Here is an 18,517-nt window from a genome sequence, read left to right on the forward strand (position 1 = left end):
ATTATATATATGACGACGGAGAACCTACACACAATGTATATCATGATGAAGAACTTTTACAATATGTATATGACGATGAAGAACCTGTACATTATATATATGACGACGGAGAACCTACACACAATGTATATCATGATGAAGAACTTTTACAATATGTATATGACGATGAAGAACCTGTACATTATATATATGACGACGGAGAACCTACACACAATGTATATCATGATGAAGAACTTTTACAATATGTATACGACGATGAAGAACCTGCACACAATGTATAATACGACAGAGAACCTGTGCACTATGTATATGAAGATGAAGAACCTGTAAACTATGTATATGAATATGAAGAACCTGTACATTACGTATATAACCATGAAGAACCTGTAAACTATGTATATCACCATGGAAAACTTGTACACTATGTTTTGACGATGAAGAACCTACACACTATGTATATGAAGATGAAGAATATGTACACTATGTATATGAAGATGAAGAATCTGTACACTATGTATATGAAGATGAAGAACCTGTACACTATGTCTATGAAGATGAATAACTTACCCACTATGTATATGAAGATGAATCTGTACACTATGTGTGTGAAGATGAAGAACCTACACACTATGTATATGAAGATGAAGAACCTGTACACTATGTATATGAAGATGAAGAACCTACCCACTATGTATATGAAGATGAATCTGTACACTATGTGTGTGAAGATGAAGAACCTACACACTATGTATATGAAGATGAAGAACCTATACACTATGTATATGAAGATGAAGAACCTACCCACTATGTATATGAAGATGAAGAACCTATACACTATGTATAATACGATAGAGAAACTGTACACTATGTATATGACGAGGCACTATTTTTTCTTTTCACTTGAAATGTATTGTGTTCTGTCATTTTGATTCTAACAGTGAATTAGCACTATATTTGTGCAGAAAGCATAGACATAAAAATTAGATTTTTCTCTTGAGCCCCAAAATAGAACTGTTCAATAAACGGTTCATACGAAAATTTCACGAAACAAAACTTCGGATGAAAACGGATAACGCAGATTAACATCATATATTGAAACGTGCTGACATTTCAATAGCATTCTGTTCCTTCTGAAGCAAAGAGTACTGAATTTTTACTGCTGTTCTAGAAACTAACATCTTTATTTCATTGATTCTGATATGGTGTTCTTCATAATGTACTAGATCTTATCAACATATTCGACAGTGGTGATTACTTGAAGACCTACATCCGCGTTAACAATGTTCCCTGGTGAGTGGTATAAGCTACTCAATGCTGCATGCGCAGTCTTCGTGTCTGACACACGGTATGATGAAAGAAAATGTATTCTAAAGTAAGTAAACACTGTCCAATTCGCATAACGTTACAATACTTTTATTATTCACGTTATTAAAACTTGATGATTGCAAGGATCTAAAGAGAGCAATGTTACATATACCTAGTTCTATAGTGTTCATAATAAGAGCAACTTTAGTAACCATTATAGTACTACTTTATCCTATAAATGACTTTACGAACACAAAAATATTTTGATCTAAATTATATAGAACGACTCATACTGAACTCTAAGAGCTACATTATTTGATAAATAAGACTGATAATACCTACTTCCATAAAAGAAAAGAAGCGACCGTGATGACGACCACCACTGAAGAGACCACAGCGATGACCGGAAGGAAGTAAAAGTGTGGGTAAGTGTATTCAGTTCCTAGAGTTTTCACTTTACAGTACTGCAAGTCCGTGTGTTCTCCTTGACACAACTGAAGTGAAGGAGGAGGTGGAGGCGGGGGAATCACAAATTGAGGAGGGGATGGAGGACCAGGGCAATCGCAGTAATCAAAATCTTCGTCCTTCCCCTCCCAGTGCGAACTGAGGTCCAAATACCAATTATCTTCCGGATTCATGGCTTCCATCAGCAAGTCCAAACATAAAAATGTATTTAATTAGTTATAAAATATAATTAATGCTGCAAAAGGTGATAAGATTAAACCCGTTTATATATATATATATATTTAGTTTACTGCCCCAAAAACATCATTAAATATTTGAAAACAGCCAGTTATAGTGAAATACATATAAAGCGAAAAAAACACACAAAACAACTGATATCTCATGATGTTTGAAACAATAAAGAACCATGAATAAAATAAAGATTAACAAATTACATAAAAAAATACTAAGATGAAACATTAAAATAAGTAAGAAGTTATACTAAGGTTTTTAAAGCTTAACGTGCTGAAAAGCTAGAATTTACACCTGATGCCAAAACTGTTAATCAAGTTATGAAAATTCAAATGTATGCTACCGATATAAGAAACCTTCTAACCAGTAACTATTAATTTAAATAGAATCATTAGCTATCGAAGAAACCAATGTATTTGATATTTTCCTCTACTTTCAAGATACAATGAGAACAAAATTCGGTGAAATATTGATTAACTCAGACAGTCTAGCCTACTATTTAGTGAAAAAAATTAAGATAAAAATGGTCATTATTCAGTTTGGGAAGTCCGGTAGAGAAGTAATCAGGCTTCAGTCACATACCTCCATTAGATAATCAGAATCTTCATCATACTATCACTAAATTACCACATCACCTGTCCGAGTCTCAAATAGAAACGAAGAGAAATCTGCTTCTCGTCAACAGACAATATCTCCAAATACCAACTTTCTCATTATAGCAATTGATTTCCATTTGACAAAAAGATTTTGTGTTTATCCTACGAGCAACAGTTTCATCCCACATTCCAAAATAATTCATAATGTATTTTAGGTTACGGAAATCCTCCAATCATTCAAATCCTTGTTCATATCCAAGTATTTACATGACGGCTAACACTTCCAAGTATTTACATGACGGCTAACACTTTCAAGTAACTACATGACGGCTAACACTTCCAAGTATCTACATGACGGCTAACACTTTCAAGTAACTACATGACGGCTAACACTTCCAAGTATCTACATGACGGCTAACACTTTCAAGTAACTACATGACGGCTAACACTTCCAAGTATCTACATGACGGCTAACACTTTCAAGTATTTACATGACGGCTAACACTTCCAAGTATTTACATGACGGCTAACACTTCCAAGTATTTACATGACGGCTAACACTTTCAAGTAACTACATGACGGCTAACACTTTCAATAAACTACATGACGGCTAACACTTCCAAGTATCTACATGACGGCTAACACCTTCAAGTAACTGCATGACGGCTAACACTTTCAAGTAAATACATGACGGCTAACACTTCCAAGTATCTACATGACAGCTACCACCTTTACAAAACTGTTGGCGTGACGTTATTGAATACAAAACAAAAGACTTTATTTTCATAACAAACAGAGAAAGTGGGCTCAAATACAGGTGTCTAGGAGTGAAAATTGACTTTGGAAGTTTCCTAAGTGTTGCTTGAGTCGATGCAAAACTATCCTGTCGACAAACCGTGAATGATATCAATAAGTGCTGTCCCTTCTGAATATAATGCGTGCTTTGTTTTTTACCTACCGTTCTACGATGCATGAAGATGCTAGAGTCATACCTGTAAACTAAGCTAGCTGATACTTCTGTGCCTGGTCTCTATTCGGAAAAATTAGTAGGAAGAGGTTATAGATGGAGAGCCTTGTGGGACTATATTATTTAGTATCTGTACAGAAACCGAAGCGATTGTACTAGGTTGACATTTGAATAGTGTATCCATACCTGTTATTACGTTTTTAACGTTGTCATTTAAATAGTGTATCCATACCTTTTATTACGTTGTTAACGTTGTCACTTAAAGATCCGGACATATTTATATAGAAAAAAAACACACTTTTACCCTATAGGTCTGCATAAACTAAATTTAGATATGTAAGAGAGCTATATATTTCTAAATATGTTAAAAATGACTAATTCCTTTAGAAAACTGATCTAAAAGCATTGAAACGAATTCTGTACGAACAGTTGCTAATAAAGGCATCACTTCCAAAAGAGTTGTGTTAATGAAGAAACCAATATGTAGCTTTGAAAATAATTATAAAAGAATAAATGTAATATTACAATAAAAGTTACTTTATTAATGCAGTTAACACTTTGAAATCACTGGTATACGTGAATAGAGAGTGTAAACATTTTTCATTCACACTTATCTCGAGAACGTATGAGTATCAAAGTAAAACCGACTACGACTTGCAACATTAATCAACACGAATTACCGAAGTTGTTGTACCACAATATTGAAGTATACATATGTTTAGACAAGAATCAAAACATAAGACATGAATCACATTTACTCTAAACAAAAAATTATTTTCCTGCATAAACGTTACCGTTTAGACACAGAATAAAAAACAGAATGACACATGATAATATATCAAAACTCTTGCCTAATTCTGCACGATTGGCTACATTTCACAAATCTAAGGTACAAGTAAGCAGTACTAAACCAGACTATTAAACAACATCACTTAGCAAGACACTTTGTATATATAGTCTGTAGGGAAAATATCACTCATTAAGACACTTTGTATGGTGTGTAGAGTCAATATCACTTTTAAGACACTTTTTATAATCTGTAGGGACAAGCTCACTTAGCAAGACACATTTTATAGTCTATAAGGCCAATATCACTTAGTAGGACACTTTGTATAATCTGTAGGGACAAGATCTCTTAGCAAGACACATTTTATAGTCTATAAGGCCAATATCACTTATTAAGACACTTTGTATAACCTGTAGGGACAAGATCTCTTACCGAGACACTTTTATAGTCTATAAGGCCAATATCACTTAGTAGGACACTTTGTATAATCTGTAGGGACAATATCTCTTAGCGAGACACTTTTATAGTCTATAAGGCCAATATCACTTGGTAGGACACTTTGTATAACCTGTATGGACAAGATCCCCTAGTAAGATACTTTTATTATCTTTAGGGCCAGTATAACTTATAAAGACATTTAGTATAGTCTGTAGGGCCAGTATCACTTACCAAAACACTTTGAATAGTCTGTAGGGCCAATATTATTTATCAAGATAGTTTACATAGTCTGTAGGGCTATGATCACTTAGCAAGACACTTCGCAGGATCTGTAGGGCGAAGAACCTTTAGCAAGATACTTTATATAGTCTGTAGGTCCAAGGTCATTTTGCAAGACACTTTGTACAGTCTGTAGGAACAAGATATTTTGATGAGTTTCAACACTGTTTTATTCTACTTGTGCATAAAAGCACATTATGCTAATGTAACAATAAGTTCACTAACATCGCTTTATAAATATAATGAAGTGGTTATATTTTTTGGGAATATCCTACATTTTCTACATAACATCTTACTTGAGAGCGAATTAGCATCATAAAGACTTTCAGCATAATTTTGGTTATGTGGCTCATCAGACATTCTTAGCCAATGATAATTACTGAAACATTTGTAAACATATACACTCTGGTTGTGTGGATTCTGCTGGCCACAGAAAGTTTTGTATGATTAAACATGCAATTTTGATGTGGATTTCCAGGATGATTCTCAAAACTACCATGTAGTGTTTAGACAACTTAGTTTTTGTATTCTTAAAATAACATAAACTTGAAAATAATTTAACGTACACACAATTTGCACGTAATATGCTTAAAACGAGCAGGGCTTGAAAGTCTTGCGTTATTTGATGTTTTAATTAGATACTCTTATGATATCAATATACTACAACGTCAACGTTCAACCAGCACATGGTGTTTAAGGATAAGAAAACTTTGAGTGAGTGAGAGTTTATCACTTCTTTGCCATCAATGAAATACGCATCACACGTGCAACACATTGACATAATAGTACACAGATAGTCAGTTCTTTACATGTAGTACTGCTGTTCACGTTCTACTAACAGTCATCCAATAATTAAAACCACACTTTTGAGATACAACAACTCACCAAGTCAGTTTCATTGCACATGTAGAACGTTACTAGATACCACAATTAAAACAAATGTCTGTAGAAGTTTACCTCTAATAACACATCCGTAATATCAGACAGAAAAAGAAAATTCGCAGGAGGAATCATCCATAATCTGTAAGCAGAAAACTAATAGTTCAGTTCATAATATTTTACCTATATTTATACAATACGTGATTTGTGTAATTACTGTTGGACATGCAGGAGATGGGAACTGAATATTCTTTGTGTAATTACTGTTGGACGTTGAGTACATGGATAAATAATTACATATTTATTTCTCTCTCTACTTTCTTATGGTAGATACGTGTGTAGTTTCCAAATATAATTACTTCCAGGAATGTACAGTTCTCTGCGTTTAAAAGTGAACAGAACGAACTATTTAGCTCAATGAGTTTTCGATTTTAGTTTTTCTATTAACTTTACAATTTGTTTAGGGTAAGACGACTTACGTTTGATTAGTGTTTTCTCTCGTTACATGCATTTTAATCTTCAGTTCCCATCTCCTGCATGTCCAACAGTAGTTGCACAAAGAATATTCAGTTCCCATCTTCTGCATGTCCAACAGTAATTACCCAAAGAATCTTCAGTTCCCATCTCCTGCATGTCCAACAGTAATTACACAAATAATCTTCAGTTCCCATCTCCTGCATGTCCAACAGTAGTTACACCAAGAATATTCAGTTCCCATCTCTTGCACGTCCAACAGTAGTTACACAATAAATCTATAGTGTGTGTGTGTGTTATTAAATAACTGGCTTTTTTCTGTGGTAACAGTAACAGTAAAATAATTAAGGAACGTGAAATTCTGATTCAACGCTTTTTGTTATTCCTCATTCACAGGAAAATATTCTAAAGGTGTTTTAAAGTGGAAATTTCATTTCAGTTTTCAGTTCAAGCAATACGTACATGTTATTTTTCACTCAAAACTCGTGAGTCTTTTATGATTAAATACATTTTTCTGTAAATGTACTGTAAAGTAGACATTATAAATAAATGTATAATTGTTAACTCATATAACGAATTGTATGGGATTCAAAGGAAACTGTAGGGACAAAAATACTTGCCATTAGAAATCAGTTTTGAATTGTACATAAATTATTCATATCACGTTCTTTTGAACCATGCTTTCATACTTATTAAATACCTGAAAATGTTTTTTTTTAATATATCCATACAGGATAGCAATGCACAGAGTCTCTAGCAGAAGAAAAATTATATTAAAAACACTATTAGCATATTTTCCACTCAACAATAAAACACGCATGGCCAAATCAGTATACTTGTGATTTAAATCCTAAAACTGGTATGTAACTGATGCATACACACAAACTAAAAGAGGTCATAGAACACAGTACTTTAATGAAACACTAACCATGAAATCTAGCTGTTATTACTGTTGTTTTGGTGCTTGGCTACAAGCTGGCTATAATATGAGATTAAGTGTGATGGAAAAATGTTGTCATGGAAACCACACATCTCCTATCATTCAATCCTTCGCCCTTCTTCTGGTAAACTTTACAATTGTCAAATTAGAGGACATAGGTCGTCTGTAAATAACTGTCGATAGCAAGGTTGTAAGTAGTGTTATTTTTATTTGTTTTTCTGCCAAATGGCCCTCTCTGCATCATAGTTATATATACACAAGAACAGGTAGAGTTTTATGTGAATCCGAATTCTTTAATTACTCTTGAGACTTATTTGTTTTGACTTTTATTGAAGACTTTTACTTATTACAATAGAAACGGAGTGTTCACCTTTGACAAAGCTTCCAATGTTAAATACGTTGTAACAACGGGGAGCGTACTTAGAATTTTTTTTTCTCAAATTTGGTTTCATAAAATATACTACTTTAAAATATTTTTGTGTTCCGAAATAATAATTACAATGCTCTTTATGTTTCATAATCGTATCTCTGTCGTTATTGACGAGCCGTTGAATTCGCATAAGCGTCCATGTAACAGTGAAAAACAACTAGAATAATAGGCTGCATTGTAATATTCAACCTATTGATGATGTTTTCACATTTCATTATGTTCTTTGGGTTGAGTGTTAACATTTAATATACAATAATACGGTAAAAGAGGATTAGACGTTTAGTGTCACCTTATAAACCACAAAGTCTTAACACGGGATCTCTCTCACCACGGATCGGACGTGGACATCAGAAATTACGGATTTATCCGATTTAGTTGAAACTTATACAGGATGTTGCATACGATGATATGTGACAATTACAGTTTACAAGTAGGAAACCCCATGGTTTATGACAGTGCTTCCTGCTGTGTAACCGACGGCTTCTCTACAAGCCCCGCTGAACGTGACTAGAACTTTGTTACTCCCCGATATGTCATCATCAGTCACCGTTATTTCCTCGATTACCTGCATATTCTGAGATATTCGATTTGCAACCACTGTGAATGCGATAACAATGGACTTTTCGACAGCCCCTGTTGAGCCAAGTCTATCTATCAAGCCAAAGAATGCTGTGGTGTCATTCAATATGTTGCTGACAAGAACAGTATTTATAGTAGTAGCCTTCTGCCAGACACTGAAGAAAGGTCGCGTAATTTGATTTTCGAATTAAAAGAAAACAGGTTATAATCAATTAGTGTGGGTGTGTGACCATTGCTGGTAAGGTGGTGCGGACACTATGTAACCCTTGCCTTTGTGACTGCTCATAACTCCCAATTAGAATACGTTACCATTATATGAATTGCATATTTGAAGACAGCATATTACGTACTTTCCAACGGTATATGCAACACCTCCAAGAAACAATTATCGGAATTTCTTATTCCTTGCCCAGCCACTACTTTGCCTCTGTTTAAGGCAGAGATCCTGTGTTAGTTATACTAGAAATATGGTGAGTGAGAGTATTTTGTGTAATGTTATCACGATCCAAGTAAAGCAATGTTCTTCCTGTCATTATTTAATTATTACTATATGATGTTTTAGCACTAAGATGATTGTAAGAGGGAAAAAATCATAATTCTTACAGTTTTTATATTTTTTGATCTGATGAAGTAAAATCCGTTTTGTTGCGTTGGGAAAAATATAATTGGTGGTTTTCAAAGTTAAGTCGAGATGTTATAAACATATTATTATTAATAGTTAAATAGGAAGATTTTGTTTTCACATTTAATGTGCTCAGTGATGGAAAGCTTTCCAATGTGTGAGTGTGATTGGTTTAAAATACTTTCCTCAGCCGTCACGATGAGCATTCCCGATTTATCAGATAACTAGTTTCTACAATGAGTAATACTGAATGTAATCATTGTGTTTGGTTACTTAGTAATACAAATTAACTTATATATTTTGATTGTATTGTTTGAGAAAAGTAAGTTTTAAATTGTCTCTTTAAAGAGAAAAATGAGATAAACTTATTTTGTTCTCATGACCATTGTCGTCTGTATTATTCTTTGCTGGGACTATTAGACTGTTTTAGTTTTTGTTTTTTTGTTGTTGTTGTTTTTGACAAGCATTAACAAAAAGTTGAAACAATACATTTAATGTTAGATATAACTTAATTTTGGTTATATTAATTCTAAATTGTTTCATTATGGCCATAAAAGTATATACCAAATATATCTTCCGTCATATGTGTGTGATTTAAGTTATATTTATGGAAAATGTCAGGCACTTTTGTGAATATGACAAAACAAATCAAATTCACACTAGGAGTAGAGTTTATGATGAAATACCGTTATCACACGTTTTTTTTTCTTTCTGACAGTAGAGAACATTTGATCCTATTGAAAAGTTTTCATTAAAATCTAGAATAATCGTGAAAGGATTTTAAAAATTAGAATATATATATAGAGAGATATGTATTAGAGCTAATTTCTCCACATTTCTCTGCATTTGTATACGCATTTACAAAAAAAAAGAGAAGAATTACAAATAACTACTCTATAAATTAAAGTGCGAGCGTTTAATAACTATGTGATAGCCTCTGAACATGAATTATAACAGTATTTTGTAGACATTTAAAATTACGTTTGCTTCTATGAAAAACAAGATTCTGGTATTTACGTTTTTCCAAGTAATGTCAAAAACAATTCCTAAAAAAATTAAACACATTTTGTAAAGGAGATAAAACATTTTTTAATGAAATTTTCTAAACAGTGGAATAATAAAAACACGTAAAAAATAGAGATTGCGTCTCAGTAAATAAATATCCTCTAATTACACGAACTTCTGCAACAGCTCTGATGATACAATACTTAAAAACTTCCAGAGAGATATATTTGTTAATAATGATTTAATTGAAAAAAAGAAGAACGTACTGAAGGAAAACAAATTACAATTACTCTTCCATAATAATATTGTGATCGGCATGTATAAAACTGAGATCTTTCCACAATGTATTTTAAGATCAACCACCCGATCTCATGTTCTTTAATGCAGCACTTTACTGGTGGGAAAGTAATAATAGTTCGTACAGCATGGAATGATGAATATACAGCACTTTACTGGTGAGAAAGTAATAATAGTTCGTACAGCATGGAATGATGAATATACAGCACTTTACTGGTAGGAAAATAATAATAGTTCGTACAGCATGGAATGATGAATATACAGCACTTTACTAGTAGGAAAATAATAATAGTTTCTAAAACATGGAATGTTGAATATACAGCACTTTACTGGTGGGAAAGTAATAATAGTTTCTAAAACATGGAATGTTGAATATACAGCACTTTACTGGTAGGAAAATAATAATAGTTCATACAGCATGGAATGATGAATATACAGCATTTTACTGGTAGGAAAGTAATAATAGTTCATACAGCATGGAATGATGAATATACAGCATTTTACTGGTAGGAAAATAATAATAGTTTCTACAAGATGGAATATTGGATATACAGCACTTTACTGGTGGGAAAGTAATAATAGTTTCTAAAACATGGAATGATGAATATACAGCACTTTACTGGTAGGAAAATAATAATAGTTCGTACAGCATGGAATGATGAATATACAGCACTTTACTGGTAGGCAAATAATAATAATTTCTACAACACGGAATGTTGAACATTCAGCACTTTACTGGTAGTAAAATAATTATAATTTCTATGAAAACGGAAAAATAAGAAATTCTAAATAATACAGTACGTTTAATAGGGTTTAACTTTAATGGTCCAGAATTTAAAAATAAATAGATAAAGTTATCATCGTCATTAGCCCCAAGCATTATTTGCTGCAGAATAACCAACTTCCTGTTACATACCATGCTCACTCCCATCACCTAGACGCCCAGTAACCTCGATCTTTAATTGATTGAACTAGGAATGTGACAGCTTTTGGTGACAAATGATAGCTGATCACAGCCGTGTTATATCAGAACGCACACAAAACTTCGCAAACAAGAAGATAAAATTGAAATTCCATTAATTCTTTAAACTTGTTTCTCTCCTATCTTGATTGAAGTAATCTGTTATCAGTGGTTTCAGGTAAACCCAAACTTTGTTACAAACCTCTCCGTAGAACGTGACTTTTATTATTTAATTACTTCCATAATGTTGTATCCCTACTTTTATATCACTTATTATGAGCTATAGTTGTCCATTCTTTTCAATTAGTCATTAGATGGGCATTTAGTTTCAGATATCCAAAGATAAAATATCACTAAGTAACAGCAGGTGGAGCTATACAGTTTTGTTTTCATTAATGCTACAAAAACTTGTATAGTTCCTGTAAGAATCCACGTGTACCTAGACGCATAAAACCATATACTTTATTATCGTCTGCACAGCCTCTACTGACATTAATTTCATTTTTGAAAGGGATGTAAGAATGAAATTGCAAGTAACTTAAAACAAAAAATATTCATGTTTCATAGACGCCACAGTTATGCAAGATACATGATATAGTTCTTAAATAGTGTGTGCAATCGACACATCTAAATATTGCTAAATTATGGACGGCTAGCGAAGATAGCCCTCGTGTAGCTTTGCGTGAAATTCAAAAGAAACAAATATTGTGACGTTAAAATACGGGCATACATAGTATGGTAACTAAAACAGGTACGTCCTTACATTACTATCTGTAATGTAAATAAAAAAACACTCCACAGTAATGATATAAGATGCACATAACTGATGTCCTTTAAACTTGAAAAGGTAAACATGAAGAACAGTCTGTTATGGCGCAACGTTTACTAAACCAGAAATCTAGGGTCTGTTCTGACGCAACGTTTACTAAACCAGAAATCTGGAGTCTATTCTGAGGGAAACTTTACTAAATCAGGAATCTAGGATCTGTTCAGAAGCAGCATTTACTAAACCATGAATCTAGAGATTGTCTTGAAGCAAAATTTAACCTGTACAGCTAGAAGAAACAGCTGTACAAGTTATTTCACCAAACGTGGGCCCATGGCCACCTGTAGGGGTCACCACCTATACAGTAGTGTGTTTGTTGTCTGTCAGATATCAGCAGACACTAGAATAACGTCACATAAGGAACGCTTAACATTGCAATGTGTACTGTCGTGACGTCAGTAAAACGAGAGCATGCCATGAAGCACAAGAAAAATTATGCACTCTGCAGGGTACAACAAAGCATGACACTTGAAATTCAAAAGCAAGAAATAAAAATATTTGCTACTCTTAATTTTGGTTTTATTTACTCTTGAAACAGAACACTTTCAGGAACCCTGCGGAAGTACATATAGTATAGACATTTGCCAGTTAGTCAGCACTATTAATGTGATTAATTTTATCTATTCTGAAGGGAGTTTATTTCATTTTAGTACTTTTTCTATTTCAAATTATACTTGTATTTGACGTGTAAATTTTTTGACGTTTATAATGTGCCAAAGATCAATATTAGACTTTATCAAACAAACAAAAACCTATTTCTTCAAGACGTTAAAACAGAATCTAAATTTAATACTTTATAGCGGAATTATGTGAGTGGTTCTACATATTAATACATTTTATAATATATATCTAATATAGTAACATCTATAGAATCTTAAATGCGTTTTGTCAATACAACAACAAAGGCTACATATGGACATTTTCGTCGCGTTGAAATATGTAAAAAAATAATTCAAAATATGAAACCCCCGAAATTTTATTCTATTTTCTACATAATTGTAAGGGGGGGGGGGATTTTGCTTAATCTGACCTTAATTGAGTGAGCAAGTTATGTCTATTACCTAGATATTTTAAATATGTTAATTTGTACAATCTATTATATGGTATATTATTAATACACACTTTCGAGTGAAAATAAAAAAAAAATTTAATTTTAATCATAGTATCTGCTATATCCAGTGCCGACAAGGACTTTCGCCAATTATCAGGCCTGTTCAGTACGACTGGTATACGTCAGATATAGTATCTGTTGAAACGCTACTTATGTTAGCAGGTTGTTTGAGAACAACCGTTTCGGTGTTAACTGGATTTTGAACGCCTTCTAAATATATATCCTATTTTAGTATTTTCATTTGTTTCGGATCTGTAGCCTCATCGATTTAAATGTTAAGAGAGAGAGAGGGTAGCATACAGACATTGTCATGTCGTACTTCATGAGACAACGAACAGGAAAAATTATTTTGTGCTGGTCACAAACGGCCACACTTATGTCCATTGACCATGATAATACACTTGATATTGGTTAAAAGACCCGCCACATAATTCTAATAATTAAAGAAAATCTATAAAAGTAAATGTTTCTACAAAAGAAGTGTTTCAGATACAGTATGACACATTAAAGAAGACATATACAGTCCCTTTGGTTTACCTTGAAAACTCAAAATTGAGGGAAGTAAGCAATAAAGTAAAGGACCGGATAGATCTGAGTAAAGTAAGTGGTAACTGATTTAGCAAACGTAATAGAAGTAAACAGTAAGGTAAAGAGTCGGAAAAACCTGAGTAATCTAAACGGTAACTGATTTAGCAGACCTGATAAAAGTAAACAGTAAAGTAAAGGACCTGCAAAACCTGAGTAAACAAAACGGTGACCGATTTAGCAGACCCGATGGAAGAAAGCAGTAAAGGGTCGGAAAAACTTGAGTAAAATAAGCGGTAACTGATTCAGCCGAGTTGTAAATAAATAAACAGTTATGAACTGGCCCGATATGAGAGAAATTAAGCATTAATTATTCAGACAGACGTAGGGAAATATGATCAGTAAATAAATGTGCAAACCTGAGAAACACTGTAAGTAGCTAGACATATCTAAGGAAAATAAGCGGAATAATGAGGTCAAATGTTCTTAATTAAATAAGTCGTAACTAGACGTAGTCTTGGACATAACCACTCTAACAGGCCTGTGTAGGATAAAAGCAACAAATATTCTGGAATATTTGAGAAGAAGTAAGTATTAACTCGACCGGCAGACCCTTTAGAAGGATTAACTCTGTAGAAGTATAATATAAATACTAAGTCAGACTTGAGAAGGGCTACAAACAATAAGTGTATACGTTTCAGAAATAAATATGCGGTAACTATACCTGGACAGACCTGGCGGAAATGACGGTAAACAGCCCGAACCTGAGAGGGAAAATAATCAATGTTTAAAAATACTGACCTGAGTGAGGAAACCAAACAGTAACTGTACGTGTAAATACTCGAGTGAAATAAGATAGTGACGAGTGGGACATGCTTGGAGAAGCTTAGAGATTATTAGCTGAAAAGTCATCAAAAGGTGAAATAAAGAAACAAAAAAATAGATATACCCAGAACACATCTACGAAGGACTTGTATGTGTAATTAATTCTTCGCATTGTTAAATAGCAGTCTCATCATTGCTTAATTATTATAATTTTACTATCAATACTATTATTACCTTCCTAGTACCTAGTTAATGAATATATCAGATATTTAGCAGTCAGTCTGACCATGATTCCTTCTGGTCAACACAATAAACCTCAATTTATAGTAAAACACTTCTTTCATAAAGTTTAGCCATTTCCATGTTAACAACTCTGTCAGTAGAATGTATCCTACGATCAATGTACGTAACAATAATAACCGAAAATGTTTTGTATTGGTTTTGTTAATATAAACCTCAAAACACAAGGCCTGATATTTAACTACGTTTTTACCTTTTGATAAATGAATACATCGACTACAACAGATCATTATTTTTTTTAAATTGTTTCTCTGAAGCTTACCTAAATATATATATAAATAATTTCATTAAAAACTATAGTGCACTGTGATATCACGACGAATGACGCGATTTCGTTTTCTAATACGTTTTAATCTTATTTCTCTGAGCAGCATCAATTTCCATCCAATTACATGTAACAAGGCGCGAAGGTGCGTTATGTATAATAGAACACATACATATAAATATGTATACGTAATACTGGTTTTCTACTATTGTGTAGGAAACAATCACAGAATTCGAGTTTCATTTCTAGTTGTATCACGTAAACCCTTCGTGTGCTGATAATTTTAGTTCATTTTAGTTAAATTATTCACACTAGATAAGGATATCAAAGATGCTTCTGTATTCATATATAATGTATGTTTTAATGACTCAGAACACAACCAGAAATATGTCATTAAAATATTGTTTTTCATTAAATACGGATGGCAAAATGGACATAGATGAACTCTGAACGTTGTTTTATTTATTTTTTGACAAGTGGACATGAAAATATTTTAAGACGGTAATTTCAAATTCGATGAGTTTCTTTTGGCTTTCATGAATTTGATGATCAATAGATGACGTTATGAAATCCCTGTAAACCATCCCATAACAATAAACAAAGACAGATAAAAGAAATTTGATTCACAGTTTATTTATACCATTCTGTACTTTAACTTGTTAACGTCTCTAAGTAATTCCAGTCCAATTTCAAATATTTATAACCCAGTGTGCAGTTTACAACTTAAACAGCTCAAGTATAAACGTTTTATTATTTATAACCCAGTGTACAGTTTATAACTTAAACAGCTCCACTATAAAAGTTTTATTATTTATAACCCAGTGTGCAGTTTATAACTTAAACAGCTCCAGTATAAAAGTTTTATTATTTATAACCCAGTGTGCAGTTTATAACTTATAAAGCTCCACGATAAAAGTTTTATTATTTATAACCCAGTGTACATTTTATAGCTTAAACAGCTCCACTATGAAAGTTTTATTATTTATAACCCAGTGTACAGTTTATAACTTAAGCAGCTCCAGTATAAAAGTTTTATTATTTATAACCCAGTGTGCAGTTTATAACTTAAACAGCTCCACTATAAAAGTTTTATTCTTATGAACAATTCCAGATAGAACTAATCATGTTTAAGTTCCCCAAATCTCTGGTTTATAAATTTTGTTGAACACACTTCGAACAGTACTTCGAAATGTTAAATCTTGTATATAATGAACTTAGTAATTGTTAAAAATAACTGAATGATAAATGTTAAGCCTAAATTAAATATTCAAGTAATAAATACGTAAGCACCGATCTTCATGTCAGGTCACACATTTACTATGAGATTTTGGTATTGGACTAGCACCACAACTATTAATCAAATTACAAGTATATTTGGTGTTTTGTATAGAAAACATCCTCATCTGAAGAACCAGTAAATCCTAAACAACTCAGAAAAACTGTTTGAGGTAATAGAGACATCATTTACAATTTTCACACGTGGGATAAACTATGAATTATTTACCTTATAATATCGAACGTTCCTCTTCATTCACTCTAGTCTTACATAGACAATATAACGCCAAAAGTTGTTTATGCAGCCTATCAGAGTATCATTCTCACAGAACAATCACAGTCTGAACAGTGGTATTTCTTCACAAGATGACAGATCAAAAATTAGCAAACCTTTCATTCAGAGATAACTGAACTCAGTGAAGACCAGAATGTTTTTTACACCCGATTGAATGCTTTTCCTGCACATCTATTTCACCACCTTCTTCCGCCAATACCTCATACGCTTAAAATGCCATCGGAGCTGAACAAAGCTCCCAACTCACACACACTACGAACAAGAAGGCTGCTATATCACCGATTGACGGCGTCGAGAGCCGAGCCACGAGGGTCAATAATCCACGAGAAAAGAGGAACAGTCTACAGCCAGTAAGACAGGGGGAAACTAACGCCTGTTAATACGCTCTCAAGTACCGATATATTTTTAGCCTGCAGCGGTAAGCAGCAGATCTGTATCCCAATACCGATCGGCAACTCCATTACCTGCCCCAACTACCCGAGGAAATAGTCGAAACAGCTCTGAGGCTAATCTCCACTTGCATCACGTCTTACAGAAACCCTGAGTTTGTGGTATCCATCCACGAGCTGGTGGTGTTCATACATATGCACACAAAAACATAAAACCACAGGAGGGATCAGTCTAAAACATTTAAACCACATACTTGCTCTGACAGACTTTAAAATTCTTGGCAAAGATTACAATCAGGTGCATTTCGAACATACTGCACGTTCTGTAGTTCAATGCATTTAAAATCTGATACTCAACTAAGTTAATTTTCGTTTATAACTATCAGTAGATACTTTCAACACTCACATACGCAATTCAAAGCACTTCCTGAAACAGTTTTCAGTTCTATCACAGTCACAAAAAACAAAACTTCTTTTTATATTTCCGATCACATATACCATGCCAACAAATCTTGTATGTACGTTGACATACTTGTATGCATATACGCTTCTTAATATAAAAATATGTATAAAAAGATTATAATAAATTAATTAATTAATCAGATACAAGACCTAAGCTGATTGGTTAGCTAAAACTCGCTTCTAGCTGAAATTCCCACGTGCTCACTTGTGCGTATTTCTATATAACGTGTAGTTTTACCAATTATCTTTGTTTTACCTGTTAAATCAGTTGCAAATACTCTGATACGGTGGTATAGGTTACATTTGTTTCATGCTTTTGAAAAGCTTAATCTCAAAACTTAGAATGGTTTCTTATTGATCCTCAATTCTGAATAACATATAAACACGGCGAAGTTATTCCAAAATTCCCGAACTTCCAGACAAATAACTGAAATCTACACAACTATTCTGTCAAAGTAAAATACTGGTGGAAGAATTATACGAAATATCGTCAGAAAAATCAGCTGACAAACCAACTTACTACAGCCAGTCTTGAAGTTAATAAAAATTCGTGGATAACTATCATCATCTCGCGAAACTGATTGAAAATCTCAACTTTAAAACCATCGCCAGACTTGAACACAACAAGAACTTTAAAGTTAACAAACTAATTTCGGTATGAATAGTTAGTGACAAGAGGTACTGTAAAAAAGTTTAAGATTTTGTATACTTACCCGTAAACATAGTTTCTCGAATTATTTTATTCTTTTGTATGTACCTAAAGAACTCTTAATTCCTTTCGTAGTTTTACCAAAAAAGTAGCATACCAAATATAGAATGTTTCATTTGTGACGGATTTATTATTTTATATTTATTTTAATATCGATGTTGGTTTAAATTAAATTTAAATTTAGTAAATAGTACATAACTTATATTCTTAAATATGTATTGCAAACTCCCGCCTGTTCTCTAAAGTTGTAGAAGATTCTCGAGTGTAAGAATCAACAATA

The 18,517-nt window shown here is 33.0% G+C and overlaps 1 protein-coding gene across 4 annotated transcripts in view; it reads right to left on the bottom strand.

Annotated features, from left to right (window-relative positions):
* The window catches only part of LOC111085710, a 168,929-nt gene that overhangs the window by 46,126 nt on the left and 104,286 nt on the right, over nt 1-18,517 (bottom strand). The window contains exons 1-2 of one of the 4 annotated variants that reach the window (XM_022385579.1): nt 16,612-17,107; nt 1,648-1,952 (exon numbers count right to left, since the gene is read on the bottom strand). In XM_022385579.1, coding sequence (XP_022241287.1) covers nt 1,648-1,952; nt 16,612-16,638 — 332 coding nt within the window. In that variant the 5' untranslated portion in view covers nt 16,639-17,107. Of the gene's footprint in view, nt 1-1,647; nt 1,953-16,611; nt 17,108-18,517 lie in introns of those variants that run through there. The other 3 variants (XM_022385582.1, XM_022385581.1, XM_022385580.1) reach the window with 3 other exon arrangements.

This window comes from Limulus polyphemus, unplaced genomic scaffold, assembly GCF_000517525.1.
Source record: "Limulus polyphemus unplaced genomic scaffold, Limulus_polyphemus-2.1.2 Scaffold568, whole genome shotgun sequence".
NCBI lineage: Eukaryota > Metazoa > Arthropoda > Merostomata > Xiphosura > Limulidae > Limulus > Limulus polyphemus.